This window comes from Phalangium opilio, unplaced genomic scaffold, assembly GCF_054372755.1.
Source record: "Phalangium opilio isolate 3A_F unplaced genomic scaffold, DU_Popi_V2 ptg000011l_1, whole genome shotgun sequence".
Taxonomy (NCBI): domain Eukaryota; kingdom Metazoa; phylum Arthropoda; class Arachnida; order Opiliones; family Phalangiidae; genus Phalangium; species Phalangium opilio.
The window spans coordinates 3,964,799-3,979,983 of NW_028324147.1; the positions used below are offsets into that span (position 1 = coordinate 3,964,799).

The 15,185-nt window shown below is 37.1% G+C and overlaps 2 protein-coding genes and 2 long non-coding RNA genes across 8 annotated transcripts; 2 read left to right on the forward strand and 2 right to left on the reverse strand.

Moving 5' to 3' along the window:
* Positions 1-617: 617 nt before the first annotated feature.
* LOC149709932 (uncharacterized) lies at positions 618-2,654 on the reverse strand. Its single transcript, XR_016375618.1, has 2 exons — positions 1,365-2,654; positions 618-1,300 (listed from the first exon to the last, which is right to left on the reverse strand). It is a non-coding gene; the product is annotated as an uncharacterized LOC149709932 (long non-coding RNA).
* Positions 2,655-6,727: 4,073 nt separating this feature from the next.
* Positions 6,728-9,134, forward strand: LOC149709933 (uncharacterized). The gene is made up of 2 exons (XR_016376354.1): positions 6,728-7,288; positions 7,361-9,134. It is a non-coding gene; the product is annotated as an uncharacterized LOC149709933 (long non-coding RNA).
* On the reverse strand, positions 8,667-12,712 carry LOC149709934 (uncharacterized). 5 transcript variants are annotated; one of them, XM_089858236.1, is made up of 6 exons: positions 12,626-12,712; positions 12,070-12,231; positions 11,815-11,835; positions 11,382-11,486; positions 11,228-11,319; positions 8,667-9,911 (listed from the first exon to the last, which is right to left on the reverse strand). In XM_089858236.1, exons 1-6 carry the CDS (start codon positions 12,710-12,712, stop codon positions 9,701-9,703), a joined length of 678 nt encoding a protein of 225 aa, XP_089714362.1. In that variant the 3' UTR covers positions 8,667-9,700. The 5 variants fall into 5 exon arrangements, with proteins under 5 accessions (XP_089714362.1, XP_089714349.1, XP_089714356.1 ...); XM_089858223.1 differs by having other exon boundaries at positions 11,815-11,919; XM_089858230.1 differs by lacking the exon at positions 12,626-12,712 and adding an exon at positions 12,324-12,460 and having other exon boundaries at positions 11,815-11,919.
* Positions 12,699-15,015, forward strand: LOC149709935 (uncharacterized). Its single transcript, XM_089858218.1, has 2 exons — positions 12,699-12,785; positions 13,899-15,015. Exon 2 carries the CDS (start codon positions 13,919-13,921, stop codon positions 14,831-14,833), a length of 915 nt encoding a protein of 304 aa, XP_089714344.1. The 5' UTR covers positions 12,699-12,785; positions 13,899-13,918; the 3' UTR covers positions 14,834-15,015.
* Positions 15,016-15,185: the final 170 nt, after the last annotated feature.

Consider the following 15,185-nt stretch of genomic DNA (forward strand, 5'->3'; position numbering starts at 1 on the left):
TGGGTCTTTTACGACAAGCTCTCAATACTGACATAACATAACATTATTATTAACAGAACGCAACAATACTCCCGCTATACCATAGTCCATTAAAATGTAATCGGTGTTATAGCCTTGATTTTAAAAGCTAAGCCTATTTCAAATTAAACCATCAACGGAAAGATTACTTTTACAACTTTTTTTTTTTCACCACGATAATAGTTTCTAAGGCAACCGCATACCTAATAACGAGTTTCATATCATGTCGTGATTTTTCAAGAACCAATTATTTCGAATTATAGTATCGAATATAATTAACTAAAATTGGTTTTTCTTGGAAGCCAGTTCAATTAGAGGTTACGTATAGACCATTTCGATGTAAGTATAAGAGGGAAAGACATGGGGGTAAAACTTAGCCTTCCATCTCGCTTTTGGCGCCTGCGCTGTAGGGTTTTTGTATTATGAGAGTGCACTGAGACGGTACACCCCTGGTATGTCCCGATACTGATGGTTGCCTATCCCCGTTTTCTTAAGTCGAAATGGTCTATTGTCATGTTACGCTCAAATATACCGAACTGAACTGAACCCAACTTGATCTTGTATAAGCAAATGAGTTTGTACAAAGACTATTTACAGTTGTTATTATAAATGCCAAGCTTTATTGAATATCTATTGATAAGTACAAGCAATTATCAAAATCTTAAACATAGCATTACGTAACTATTAAAACAATAGCTATCTATATTCGAGTTTGGGTTTTAGTCTAAACGCCAAGATATTGCGGGTGGCTGGGTGGGCGAATGCTTTCGGACCACACCGGAGGTCAGAGTTCATCTCTGGAGGAGTGCAAATTCGTGTTCTTTTAAGACGAGTCCAGCTGGCCTGGCTCCGTTATCGCTACAGGAATCCCCGCACCCCATATCGACGAGGGTCCCAAATATACGCCATTATGCCTACATTAAGATCTTCCAAAAAAACTTAAGGACCGTCCCGAAGAAACGGCGGGAAAAAACCTTCTATTCTCCGAAACCAAATGATAGTTTGAGTTTTTATCCCAGCATCCTCCGCTCTATGCATGGCTGATGGCTCCAGAAAGGCGATTTCTAGAGATAGTAACCACAGCACAGAGAACACTGTTCTAATTGCACGGCTAGACTTTTCGAGATAGGATAAGAAGTCGCCCTTTTCCTATCAGAAGTTGATCAAACGTAAGTTATTAAATGCTTGGGATTCATTGTAAAACAAAACCCCAGTTCAGTTGCTTATGAAGACATTTTGAGGCAGTCCAGTATTTTGATGACGTAATTCCGCAACCTTTGACCTTGAAAAAAATCAACTGATTATCTTTTGAGGAAGGAACGTTTTTCCTCGTAGAGTTTTCGTACTACAAGTTAAGTTCCCACGGTGTTGCCAGGCCGTTTGTGAGCCAAGAGACTGTGCGGAGAAAGGCTAGGAGTTCAATTTGAATCAGTCCTACCAGTTTCGTTCCCACGGTGCTGCCAGGTCGTTTGTGAGCCAAGATACTGTGCGGAGAAAGGCTAGGAGTTCAATTTGTACCAGTTCTTGGGTCACAAAGTGTCTGACAACACTGCGGCATTGAATTAGAACTGAGATATAGATTTAAGGAATTTTCTCTGACTTCTTTAGTGAAAAGTACAAAATAATCATTTCATAACTTTAGTTTCATATATCTCCAAATGCACGCTAAGATAGCGCGGGGTTAGAACCCCTCATATTCAAAAAGGGTATTGGAGACAAAGCCCCATGCCCCCATCCATGGAAAGTATACTTATCATTATAGGGGAGGGGGGGGGTACAGAAATGGCGGGAACAAAAATAACAACAACTGGCGCACTATCTTTTAAACTATGCAATAAACTTCTTCTTGGCTCTCTCGACTTCCATGCGCCACTAAGTCCCACAAAGAAAAAACCCGATAGCATTTTGACTTTAGCAGACTTAATAAGGCGTGTTTTAGGAAAATATATGGAAAAACGCGAGAAAATGGCACTTTGGGCCACTGAGACCGACCGACCGCGGCACATTCCTCTTATATTATCCCAACCACTTATTCGGGAATTTTACTTTTAAAATACTACACAACATCGTTCTTCGAGACGTCGTGTTTTTACAGTTTTTAGGTGTCCCGAAATGTTTTGGTCTTAAAATATTTACCCCAAAAAAGAAGATAAGAAAGTTTTGGATGTTTAAAGAGATATTGTAAGAGCTTAAAATCGAGGGGCTAATCACTATCACCAATTACGAGTGTGCTGCAGTGAGATACCACTCGCAACTTAAAGCTCGTTAATTTAAAAGGAAATAACTACAGTTTATAAATTAATGAATTCAATATCTCTTTGAAGTATGCAACAATCTTCAGTTGAAATTAAATATATTTTTCAAGCTATATAATTTATAAATTCAATTAAAAATTTCTAAATCGGGCAATAAAATTGGAACCTCATTATTATTTTTTTTATAAGAAAATGAAGTACAGTTTATCAATTAATTAATATATTATTCCATCCCATTCGAAGTTTGCAACGTTCTAATTAAATATATTTTTCAAGCTACATAATTTATAAACAATTAAAAATTTCATTTTCATTATCGCTCATGAAAATTGGAATCTTACTGGCGCCTAAAACGAAAACCATTAACCGCAACCATAAGTATATAACAATGCCAAATAAGTTTGACATTGGTTAATATAAGAGTTTGCTTATTATTATTATCATAAGTTCATAAAATATGTTGCCATCCATAAGTTTGTCACTGGTAACTTAGAAACTGTAGCTTGTCATGAAGTGAGTGAGGTAGGTCATAGATTCGAGGTAAAGCGAAGACGCCTGGTGAGGCGCTGCTGTCAAAGGCATAGTAATGCAGACTAAATAGGAGCTAGATGGAAGTCCTGCAAAATTAACCACCGAGTGTAAGACTTCAATTCTCGCTTGTCGATCTCGAACTAGCTCGAGCTGTGAGTCTTTAGCATTACGAACTTGTATAGGTAGTGTCATGCTTATGGAAGGAACATATCTTATAAACGCGTAGATAACATAGAAGCGTCATCTCTACGTTACTTAGCGTACATTGTAAACTTATGATATAACAAAAGATTAAAATATTTTTTTGGGTATATGACTAGCGAGCTTCGAAATCATTTAGAGGTTAGTAGTTTCATTTTAATCTTTTCTTTAATTAGAAAATCTACCCATCAATTATGCAAATTAAATAATTCCCTTCATTTTAAATAATTAACGTTTCAAGGGCTTAAAGTTAAGAGAGAGAGACTCTTGGTTACTTTTTGGTCCAGTGGAAGTAGAAAAAAAAAGAGAGAAAGGACCAACACACACGCGGCTTACAATGGGAGGAGCGAAGAGACTTCCTAATATCATTATGTCAGACCGGATCCTCAAAATGATAAGGTATACGACCATCTTTTGTCGCCTATGGCCATTGAACTAGAAAAATAAGGGAGGTTACGTCATTAAGCTCTACTGAGTCCTGCCTGTGCCTTTGACCATAAAACCGAAACGACAATTTTGAATTCAGCATTTTAGAGTAGCTTTATTTATGACGACTTCAAAGCGATGGTAAATTTAAATAAATGAAAGCATGAGAGTGGGGCGCTGTAGTGTCCAGTATGATGTTTACAAAGCGAAGTCATTGAGCATACGTTTATAAGATACGTTCCATGAGTATGACACTACCTATACTTCGACTTACAGCTCGAGCTAGTTCGAGAACGACAAATTGAAGTCCTACACTCGGAGGTCAATTTTGCAGGACTTCCATCTAGGTCCTATTTAGTCTGCATTACTAAGTCTTTGACAGCAGCGCCTCACCAGGCTTATGTCGCTTTACCTCGAATCTATGACCTACCTCACTCACTTCACGACAAGCTCCAGTTTCTAAGTTACCAGTGACAAACTTATGGTGAACATTCTAGGAGAGCGGTAGCTCTCTTAGATAAGACTTCATACTGACTTTAATGTATAAGGATGGTTTTTTGATTGGATATAACTTTTTTTGTTTTGTATTAACTGTTTTGAAAAAATTCCACAGAACTACAATTCGGACCCTCAATATGTGGTTAAAATTTCAAAAAGATTCATTTAATAGTTTATTTTATAAAAAATAAAGTTGCTAAGGGTGGTTTTCATTTCCATAAAACTTTTACGATATTTTGATGAAAAACATAAAATTTTCCCATAGAAATAACATGGGAAAAAATTTTACAAATAACCATTTTGTGGCAGCCGTAATGCAATAACTATTCGGTTGTTTGACTTGAAAACGGTTTTAAACGAAAGCCTGGTATTTAGATTTTGTGCTTTCCAATTTTCATTAATTAGATTTAAGTTAAAGTGTGTTTAATTTCACATTTTCAAAACCATTCCATTCTGCGATATTTAAGCATGGATAAGAGTCAGTTTATGATGTTAGCACGGTTAAGGCTATTTGGTCCAATTTTTCGTAGTGGTAAAAAACAAGAGAACCTAAGCTTGTGTTAGCTAACAAGTTAAGTTGGAAAAGGACCCCACACATATATATTAAGTTACCAACTGCCTTAGAGACAGTAACAACAAAGGTGATTTAACAAGATTACCTACGACTGGTAATTAAGCTAGATTACCTACGACTGGAAATTAAGCTAGATTACCGACGACAGGTAATTAAGCTAGATTACCTACGACTGGTAATTATGCTAGATCAGCGACGACTGGTAATTAAGCTAGATTAGCGACGACTCGTAATTAAGCTAGATTAGCGACGACTGGTAATTTAGCTAGATTACCGACGACTGGTAATTAAGCTAGATTACCGACGACTGGTAATTAAGCTAGATTACCGACGACTGGTAATTAAGCTAGATTACCTACGACTGGTAATTAGGCTAGATTGGCGACGACTGGTAATTAAGCTAGATTACCGACGACTGGTAATTAAGCTAGATTACCGACGACTGGTAATTAAGCTAGGTTAGCGACGACGGGTAATTTAGCTAGATTACCGACGACTGGTTATTAAGCTAGATTACCGACGACTGGTAATTTAGCTAGATTACCGACGACTGGTAATTAAGCTAGATTAGCGACGACTGGTAATTAAGCTAGATTACCGACGACTGGTAATTTAGCTAGATTACCAACGACTGGTAATTTAGCTAGATTACCGACGACTGGTAATTAAGCTAGATTAGCGACGACTGGTAATTAAGCTAGATTACCGACGACTGGTAATTTAGCTAGATTACCGACGACTGGTAATTAAGCTAGATTACCGACGACTGGTAATTAAGCTAGATTACCGACGACTGGTAATTAAGCTAGATTACCGACGACTGGTAATTAAGCTAGATTACCGACGACTGGTAATTAAGCTAGATTACCGACGACTGGTAATTTAGCTAGATTACCGACGACTGGTAATTTAGCTAGATTACCGACGACTGGTAATTAAGCTAGATTACCGACGACTGGTAATTAAGCTAGATTACCGACGACTGGTAATTAAGCTAGATTACCGACGACTGGTAATTAAGCTAGATTACCGACGACTGGTAATTAAGCTAGATTACCGACGGCTGGTAATTAAGCTAGATTACCGACGGCTGGTAATTAAGCTAGATTACCGACGACTGGTAATTAAGCCAGATTACCGACGACTGGTAATTGAACTTGATAAGTATATGACATGTGTTGGCGCTCAGGTATACGGAATCTTTTTGTGGTATAACTATGTACAGCTTCCTCTGTATTTGCATGTGAAAATGACGGGAAAGCAATTTGAGTTTGACCGGACGTTCATTGTCAAGTCAAGCAGTCAGGAATGACAGTTTTATAATAGATGGTTGGTTAGTTCAAACGAGTTAACTAATATTTGCACAATGCCCTAATACTTTTACTCTCCTAAGGTTTCTGAACAATTTGAATTAATATTAAGACTGAAGTGACAGATATTAATAAAAACTGTCATTGTAGACAAAGACGGGAAAGTGTAAAAGATAAGTGTAGAAAATGAATTGCCTGAAGTAACAGATATTAAAATTTTCACTTTTGAAGACATGATCATAAAACATCGATTATTTGAAAAAATTCTTATCTTAGTTTTTTCACTAAATTTTCATTAAACTCAAAATATTTTTCTACATTATTTACACAAGTATTTTTCTCTATATAGTAGTCCAGAAAAAATGGTATCTTCAAGTTTTTTGAGGGATACTGGCATGATACTAGGTTTTAGTTCCAATACTCCAATTTTTATATTTTATAATTGGAAATATTGCCAAGCAAAAAATTACAAAGGCCGTTTGACTGTGATGTAGTTATTAATGTTCAAAAGATATTTTGGGAGCTATACATCACGTTAATTTTGATATTTTTAAAACTTTCAAATTAACGACTACGATTTTTCAAGATTTCACACAGTTTTTTGTTCAACCATTTTCTGACTATTTAATTCTCCTTAAGGGACCGAATACTCAAAACTAATTGTAAATTTTTGAAATAAAATAAAATGTTCACGCGTACTACTTTTAAAATGAACCTCATGTTTCATGACAAAATATTTTGACTAATTTTGGTAAAAAAAACTAAGATAAGAATTTTTTCAAATAATCGATGTTTTATGATCATGTCTTCAAAAGTGAAAATTTTAATATCTGTTACTTCAGGCAATTCATTTTCTACACTTATCTTTTACACTTTCCCGTCTTTGTCTACAATGACAGTTTTTATTAATATCTAATGAACTTATGATGATTGGGTTAAACGGACACTGGTTCGGGGCTCCGCATCACATATAGAGCCTGTAGAGGAGGACCCATGAGTCATATATTTACTTGAATATGTCCCAATACTGTTAATTCGATCCCTGATGTGAACAGTATATTGTGATACGAAAATGGCGGAAGCAACGTGGAAACAACCATAACGTTTTGTTCATTGAAAAATCAAATTATATCACCGATACGTGATATGAATATAAAATGAAATGAATCATTTCCTACAGTACAAAGTACCTCTTAAAAGGAATCATCCGAATAAAATTAATCTTTAGTAATGGTAATATCACTTTCAAATTCATTCAGTTAAATTCATTCGCTACCTAAATTCCTGTGAAAGATTAAAAAGGAATTTCACTAGGTTATCTGTGACTGTGAGAGAGAAACCATTAAAGATAGGGCCCAAGAAGACGAAAAATATTTTAACTAAAAACCTCCCGCGCTTCTTTTGGGGGTATATCTAATGGAAACCATGCGTGTCTTTTAGGAGTGCTGTCCTGATAGCAGTCCCTCCTGGCTTGGGTAAAAAATATATAATTCCAAAACCATTACACTATTTCCCAAAAAGGTTTTATTTTCTTTTTTCTTTCTAAGCCCGATGGCGCCATTCTCGAAACAACAAACAGGTGAAGAAGGCTTCATTCTTGTCTGTCTTTGACTTGGAAAGATATTCTTCTCGTACCCCTAATCAGGAGGTCCAAACCCAGGATGCTAATGGCTTAGCACGCGTGACTTGCTAAGGTCCAAAGACTCGCTCGGAGAAGGGAATTCTTCCAAGTAGCGACAGAGGGAGGTTTAAGAAGATAATTTGCCTTTTTTCTAAATTTTTTTTCTACGGTGAAGCAAAATTATATAGCTGGAGAGAGAGTAGAGAATCCGGTGGAAATTTGGGTACCAGGGATATTTTTGAACCATGTTTTTCCTCCATAGTTGTATGTGGTTTGGTAACTACTATACCATGAATATTTTCGTGGGTAGTTTGGGACCATTTGGGGGGGATATCGGAGTTTTTTTCAGTTGTGGTTTCACGCCCTAACTATAGACTTCGGGGTTTACAATCTCTTTATTCTTAACTTTACCGCAAAAATAATGATTGATTAAAATATAAATATGAGTTTCAACTCGAGTTTCAAAATTTTCGTGTCGTCGTTGGAATTTTTTTAATTTTTTTTTGGTTTTGTTAGATCTTACTTACCAATGTTAATCCTATGGAAAGAATGCCCATGAACTTTTTCCGTAATTACTCGGCCCCTAATTGTTGTAACCCCAAACATTTAGTATCCTTGGAAAGGGGACAAATAGGACTATAACATACTCAAAGGACTTCCCCGTATCTCTTATAGAACCAGAGTTAAAGGTAATCCTCTGGAGAAGACGTATACGAACATTTTGCTTAATTACTCGGACCCTGATTGTTGTAACCCCAAGTATTTAGTATCGTTGGAAAGGCAATAAACAGGACTATAACCTACTCAAAGGAGTTCCCTGTAACTCTTATAGAACCAGAGTTAAAAGGTAATTCTCTGGAGAGGATGTATATGAACATTTCGCTTAATTACTCGGACACTGATAATGTTGTAACCCCAAACATTTAGTATCCTTGGAAAGGGGAGAAATAGGACTATAACATATTCAAAGGACTTCCCCGTATCTCTTATAGAACCAGAGTTAAAGGTAATCCTCTGGAGAAGACGTATACGAACATTTTGCTTAATTACTCGGACCCTGATTGTTGTAACCCCTAGTATTTAGTATCGTTGGAAAGAGGAGAAATAGGACTATAACATACTGAAAGGACTTCCCTGTATCTCTTATAGAACTAGAGTGAAAAGCTGTCGTGTAAGTAAGCCAATGTTAATCCTATAGAGAGGACGTTTATGAAAAAGAAATATACGACAGATTACAATTAATAAAATTCACGCTTTAATAAAGCAACAATATGTACGGTATACAAAAAAAATGACAATCTTGTCTAGAAATAAACATTCAAAAAAAAAAAAAAAAAAAAAACAACTCATCATTATGTGAAAAGAACGAAAAAATTTAAATTACAACTTGATACTAAGAATTCCTAAGATTTGTTTGGTATTTTTTGTACATTATTTATTTTGTAAATTTATTCTTTTTTTCCCTATTAATATTATTATTATTAAAGTGTATAATAATAGATAGTGATTATCTAACATACCATTCAGTTTGTTGCATCTATATTGAATTTCTTTGCAATTTTACTAAGAACTTTACCGAAATTATCACCATAACCTTAGAGCGCTACCAAAGGCTAGGAGACCTTTATAAACCATATATGAGATTACGTAGGTGGCTCTCGAAATAATATATTCTCATTAAATATAAGGCATTTTATTCAGTTTAATTTTAGGCTTATGGATGGAGCTTGTCACCATTTTTGCATAAATTAATATATATTTTTTAACGTTTTTACGCAAAAATTAGTATAAATTTAAGAATTCTTCGCTATATATTATTATTAATTTTAGGCTTATGGATGGAGTTAATTACGATTTTTGCATAAATTAATATCCTTACGCAATAATTTTAGCGTTTTTCCTTCACGAAAATTGAAGAAAAGTTTTTTAAAGTCTTTTTGCATTAATTTAAATACTTAAATTAAATTTATCTAGCCTAGTGTTGTTCGTAACTAATAAATGTATTAGGATATACTAAATTTCATTCAAAGGGAATTTTGGTTTTACAGTATTAATTTTGTGAAATAAAAGTCAATAATATTATTTGCTCTTTCTTGAGATACGTTTTTGTCTTGGTTTGCTCTTTCTTAGGGGTTTTGTTTCGGTCAGTATGGTGGTTTCGATGCGTTTGGGTTCAGTGGTTTCGGTCCCAATGATGTTCTTTTCCACAAGGTTCTCCAAGATATCCGTGCCTTCGGATACATCTTGCGCGGCCACTTTCAATAAGTTAGTTTCTTTGGTGGTTTTTGGGTTCGTTAATATTGGACGTCTGCCCGCCCCAATGGTCGAACGCTTGCGCGCTCTGGGTCTTCTTTAAAGGGGCTTCCATCATGAAAAAGAATGCCGCGAATACAGCCACTTCTAGCCATACGAAAAAGACGCTGATCCTATCAAAGCCCGACATGATGGGCTCATGAATTTCTTTGGGAACACTTTCTATAGCTCAGACCCATACTATCTTACGGGGCACTTGTCTGGTGGACAAGGGTCCGGCTGAAGACGGTGCAGGCTGCCCTGCGCAAGCTTCAAAGGCTTGCCTGCATTGGTGTTACAGGGGCCATGAGATCGACCCCAACTGCTTCCCTGGAGGTGCTTCTTGACATGCTACCTCTTCATCTTTTCATTGAGGAGGAGGCTGTCATGGGGGCCTACAGGCTCCACATTAATGGCTGTTGGGTTCCAAGACTTTGGGATTACAGCCATACGAAGCTCTTTCGGGAGTACGCTGCACTTGAGCCGTCGTTAACGATGTGCTCTGACAAAACCGTTACCAGCTTTGATTTCACTAAGCCATTCAGCATCCACTTTCCCAGTCGGGCCGAGTGGACTAACCTGCTGCCTCTTGGCACTGGGGGTGAAACTATTTGGTTCACCGATGGTTCCAAGACTGATTCCGGCGCTGGCGCCGGCTATTACTGCCAAACTACAAGGGTCGGTTTTTCTGCTTGCCTGGGCACCTTTGCTAGTGTGTTCCAAGCGGAAATTGCCGCGATCTGTTATTGCGCAGACTACTGCATTAACAAAGGGTATAACGGACGGACTGTGAGGATCTATTCTGACAGTCAGGCCGCCCTGAATGCGCTGGACCAGTGTCAGATTACCTCTCAACTGGTGCGTAGCTGCCTTGATCTGCTAGCGCAACTGGCGTCCTGCAACAGGGTTCTGTTGTACTGGGTGCCAGGGCATAGCGGTTATTATGGCAATGAGCAAGCCGATAGATTTGCGAAAAGGGGCGCGGAGGCCAAGCTCTTGGGGCCGGAGCCGGCCGTCCCCATCCCCTACGGGCATGTCAAACGGAGTCTGCAAAACCAGCTCTGGCATGACATGGATGGCCAGAGACAGACAAAACAGTTAGTCAATGGTCCCTGCAGGTCTCGTGCTAGAGACCTAATTTCGCTCAGCAGATGGGATATTAGGCTGGCCACCGGTTCTTCTGACCGGACACTGTCGGCTAAATAGGCACCTCCATCTGATGGGTCTTGCTGACAACCCCCTCTGCAGGTCGTGCCAGGAGAAGGAAGAAACATCCGCTCACGTACTTTGCGAGTGCGACTTCTTCGCCTCGCTTAGACTAGAACATTTTGATTCACACACTGTGGAGCCCTCGCGGGTCTCCTCCTTTACGGTGGAGCGAATTCTTCGCTACGCTGCGGCTACGGGCCTCTTCAAGGCCTGATTATGAGGTTGCACAATATGCCTTTGGCATCGGTGCTAGGGCGTGAGCCCCGCCTCATCAACAATAATAATAATAATAATAGCTCTACGTAGAGCAATTTCTAGTTTGTCAATCCAACTGGGACTTAGAAGCCCAAGTGGAAGACAGTTTCGAAGTAGGACACCAGAAATCTAAGGATGTCATGGATGGGTTAATTACAATTAATTCAACGATTACAATATTATCTTTATACCGTATGTCTTATGATGGTCGTTGATAGTTCGTGGCCTCCACCCAGGGCCGTCTTCAGTGCTATATGGGCCCCTGGGCAGTGCAGTATATTGGGCTCCCTAATCCCCTATACAAAACAATAATCGAGAAATAAAACTATTTATTATTTCCTTCAAACTAAAGTCTATAAAATTAACAGTCAACGCAAAGTCAGAAACATTTGCGCACTTTCTTCCTTGAAAATTCTTTTACAATTGGATCGAAGTCGATCATTTCTTGGATCGCCATTACGTAATTCATGTTTGAACACATTTTTTGACCAATATCTTGTCTTGGAATTCTAATGCTTTCTCCATCTGCTTTGTATACTCGGCGTGTCTTGGAAAGGTCGCTTCCATGTTTCTGACAAAATGTCGGACCATTTCGAATCCAGCAATCAACTGAGTTAGGATTACCCATAGCCCTGCATCTGTTTCCTGGAAGGAAGATGTTTTCGTTTCACATTTAAGCACTTCCACTGGTGGAATATCCTCATCTGGATCAGTTGCCCAGTTGTTCCACTTTTCCCAATACATGTTGTGATGAGAAGGTGACGGTGGGTAAAGGAATTCACCCAAAATCGTAAACGGGTCGAAAACCATTCTTCCGTTTATTCTTCGAAATTTTTATTTGAAATTTAGGCCTAATGGCTTTACGTGCTAAATACGTACGATCTCGCGCCAATTTTGATATGCAAAATACACTTTAGAGATCACGTGCAAGATCCAAATGCCCGCTTGGTTGCCTCGATCGAGCAAAATATCCTTCGAAAATACAACTCGTCTATTGGCTGGTCTCGAGGAGGTCTCCGTGACGTCACCCAGATGAGATTTCTAATAATAATAATAATAATAATAATAATATTTATTTTGTAACCCAAAGCTACTGGCAACCACAGAGGCATGAGCCTATATAATGTGGTTACCTGGACAGAACAATACATTAAGAATAAATATTCATATATAAATAATACACAAATAAAAATTAATTTTGCATAGACGTCCAATTGTCAATTATAAATTTTAAAATGGAGGACCGAAATACAAAAAAAGAAACACCGTTAGCCGAATTTTTAATGTCCGTGGGAAGGGAGTTCCACAATCGCACAGTGCGAAAGAAAAATGACTAATAAAATAGTATGGCGAAAGCCATAGGAAAGGCTTGTTTATGCTGCGTTTTAAACCAAAACAACAAATAAGAAACAGAATTTTCAAATTTTAAATTTACCGCGTTATTATAAAATAATACTAGTCGGCGTTGCGGGCTCCAGTCGAAAGTAAACAACAAATATGGACGAGAGATTGAAACTGTCATCTTGCAAGGAGAGCTAAAGTTGCAACTTAGAAGCGAAATGGGCCAAATTACTTTAATTTTGGTGGTTTTATCGGTAGGATTGCACTTTATCTAACTAACTCAACTAACATTGCTCTAAAATCGGACGCCTTTTCCAAAATATTATTGATGTAAAATATGACGCCTTTTCCAAAATTTTGCTGCAAAATATGACGCCTTTTCCAAAATTTTGCTGTAAAATATGACGCCTTTTCCAAAATATTGCTGTAAAATATGACGCCTTTTCCAAAATATTGCTGTAAAATTTGACGCCTTTTCCAATATATTGCACTAAAATCTGACGCCTTTTCCAAAATATTATTGATGTAAAATATGACGCCTTTTCCAAAATATTGCTGTCAAATATGACGCCCTTTCCAAAATATTGCTGTAAAATATGACGCCCTTATCAAAATATTGCTGTAAAATTTGACGCCTTTTCCAAAATATTGCTGTAAAATATGACGCCCTTTACAAATTATTGCTGTAAAATTTGAGACGCCTTTTCCAAAATATTGCTGTAAAATATGACGCCATTTCCAAAATATTGCTGTAAAATTTGACGCCTTTTCCAATATATTGCTGTAAAATTTGACGCCTTTTCCAATATATTGCTCTAAAATCGGACGCCTTTTCCAAAATATTATTGATGTAAAATATGACGCCTTTTCCAAAATTTTGCTGTAAAATATGACGCCTTTTCCAAAATTTTGCTGTAAAATATGACGCCTTTTCCAAAATTTTGCTGTAAAATATGACGCCCTTTCCAAAATATTGCTGTAAAATATGACGCCTTTTCCAAAATATTGCTGTAAAATATGACGCCTTTTCCAAAATTTTGCTGTAAAATATGACGCCTTTTCCAAAATTTTGCTGTAAAATATGACTCTTTTTCCAAAATATTGCTGTAAAATTTGACGCCTTTCCAAAATATTGCTGTAAAATATGACGCCTTTTCCAAAATATTGCTGTAAAATTTGACGCCTTTTCCAATATATTGCTGTAAAATTTGACGCCTTTTCCAACCACGGAAACTATTGCATGTTATTATTCAACACTTGGCAAGGCTTACTACTATTTTGAAAAAATGAAAAGGCAATGCATGAGGCCTTTCTGAGTTTGATTTTAAGCCAAGGTTCCAATTTTCATTTTAATTATGGTTTGGTAGGTTAATCGTCTACATTAAAGATGCCAGTTGGAGGAATGAGATGCGCTATTTTAGGCTGTGAAAATCGGTACCGAGTAACGTGCAAAAATAAAGATAGCCCCATAGCACACTTTACATTTCCAAAAGATAAGAAACTAAGAAGAATATGGGCTAAAAAATGTGGCAAAGATACAGTCAACCCGAATTATGCAAGAGTATGTTCTGACCATTTTACAAAAGAAGACTACTTGAGAGATCTCAAAGCGGAACTATTAAATATACCTTCAAAGAAACGTTTGAATGAAAATGCAATCCCATCATTGAATCTCCTTTCACCGGCATCTAACTGCTCAAAAATATCAGAAGGAAGACTTTCTCGTTCTAGAATAAGAGACCGCAAAAAGCTTGTTAATGAATTAATTGAATCAAGTACTTCGAGAGAAGATGATTCTGGTCTTGATATTTCGGCATTAAGCGTAGAAAATGTAAACGATACTAGTCACAAGACTGCTAGTCAAGACGATTTAAAAGTTCCTAGTCCGTCCATGATTGAAATTCAAAGTGATACTCGAGAGAAAGTTCCTAGTGAAATAAGTGAATGTGTTCCTGTGATAGTTAACGCTTCATTATATCGTAAGAAATGTACTCAGCGTGGATGCGAATGTGATATACAGGAATGTCTAGAAAAAACTGAAAGAGGTAACACCAAATTGGAAAATTCAGCGGAAGCACAAACTCTTTCAAAACAACTTATAGTCTTACAAAAACGTCTTGACCAACAGACTGCAAAATTGAAAAAGTCAGAAAGAGAAAGAAGCAACATTTCGAGACACTTCAGTAACGCTAAACTTCAACTTTTAAAAAAGAATCAAAAATTAAGATCACGAGGGATAGAAATATTGGGTCATAAAGCCGTAATTAAGCGTTTGAAAAAAACGAGGAAGTTCTGTACTTAAATGTGATATTTTATTATCATAAAAATGTTATGAACGAAAATAAATAAATATTAAAACTATTTTGCTACCTAGGTAGCGACAGTACAACTCGGACATAAACTCACTTTGTTCCTAAATTTTAGTTGAATTTTATTTTTATTTGTTAAACTTTTATTTAACAATAAATATTTTATTCCCAATCACATTGTGAATAATTATTGTTGCCTTTAAACTTAAATTTATTATAATTAAGCTCCTAATATACGAGCGGAATGGGGCCCCGGGTAAACAATAATCCGCCTTGTTCAAATCTCATCTGGGTGACGTCACGCGTGCTTAAGCAGACGACGCTTCATCGACTCGCCGGAAATAA

Coding starts and splice junctions, on each gene's coding strand:
- LOC149709934 (XM_089858223.1), bottom strand. CDS start 12,712: ATGACAGTTTCAATCTCTCGTCCATATTTGTTGTTTACTTTCGACTGG. Junction 12,232..12,625: donor TATTATTTTATAATAACGCG/GTAAATTTAAAA, acceptor TATTATTATTAG/AAATCTCATCTGGGTGACGT. Junction 11,320..11,381: donor CGACCATCATAAGACATACG/GTATAAAGATAA, acceptor TGACATCCTTAG/ATTTCTGGTGTCCTACTTCG.
- LOC149709935 (XM_089858218.1), top strand. CDS start 13,919: ATGCCAGTTGGAGGAATGAGATGCGCTATTTTAGGCTGTGAAAATCGG.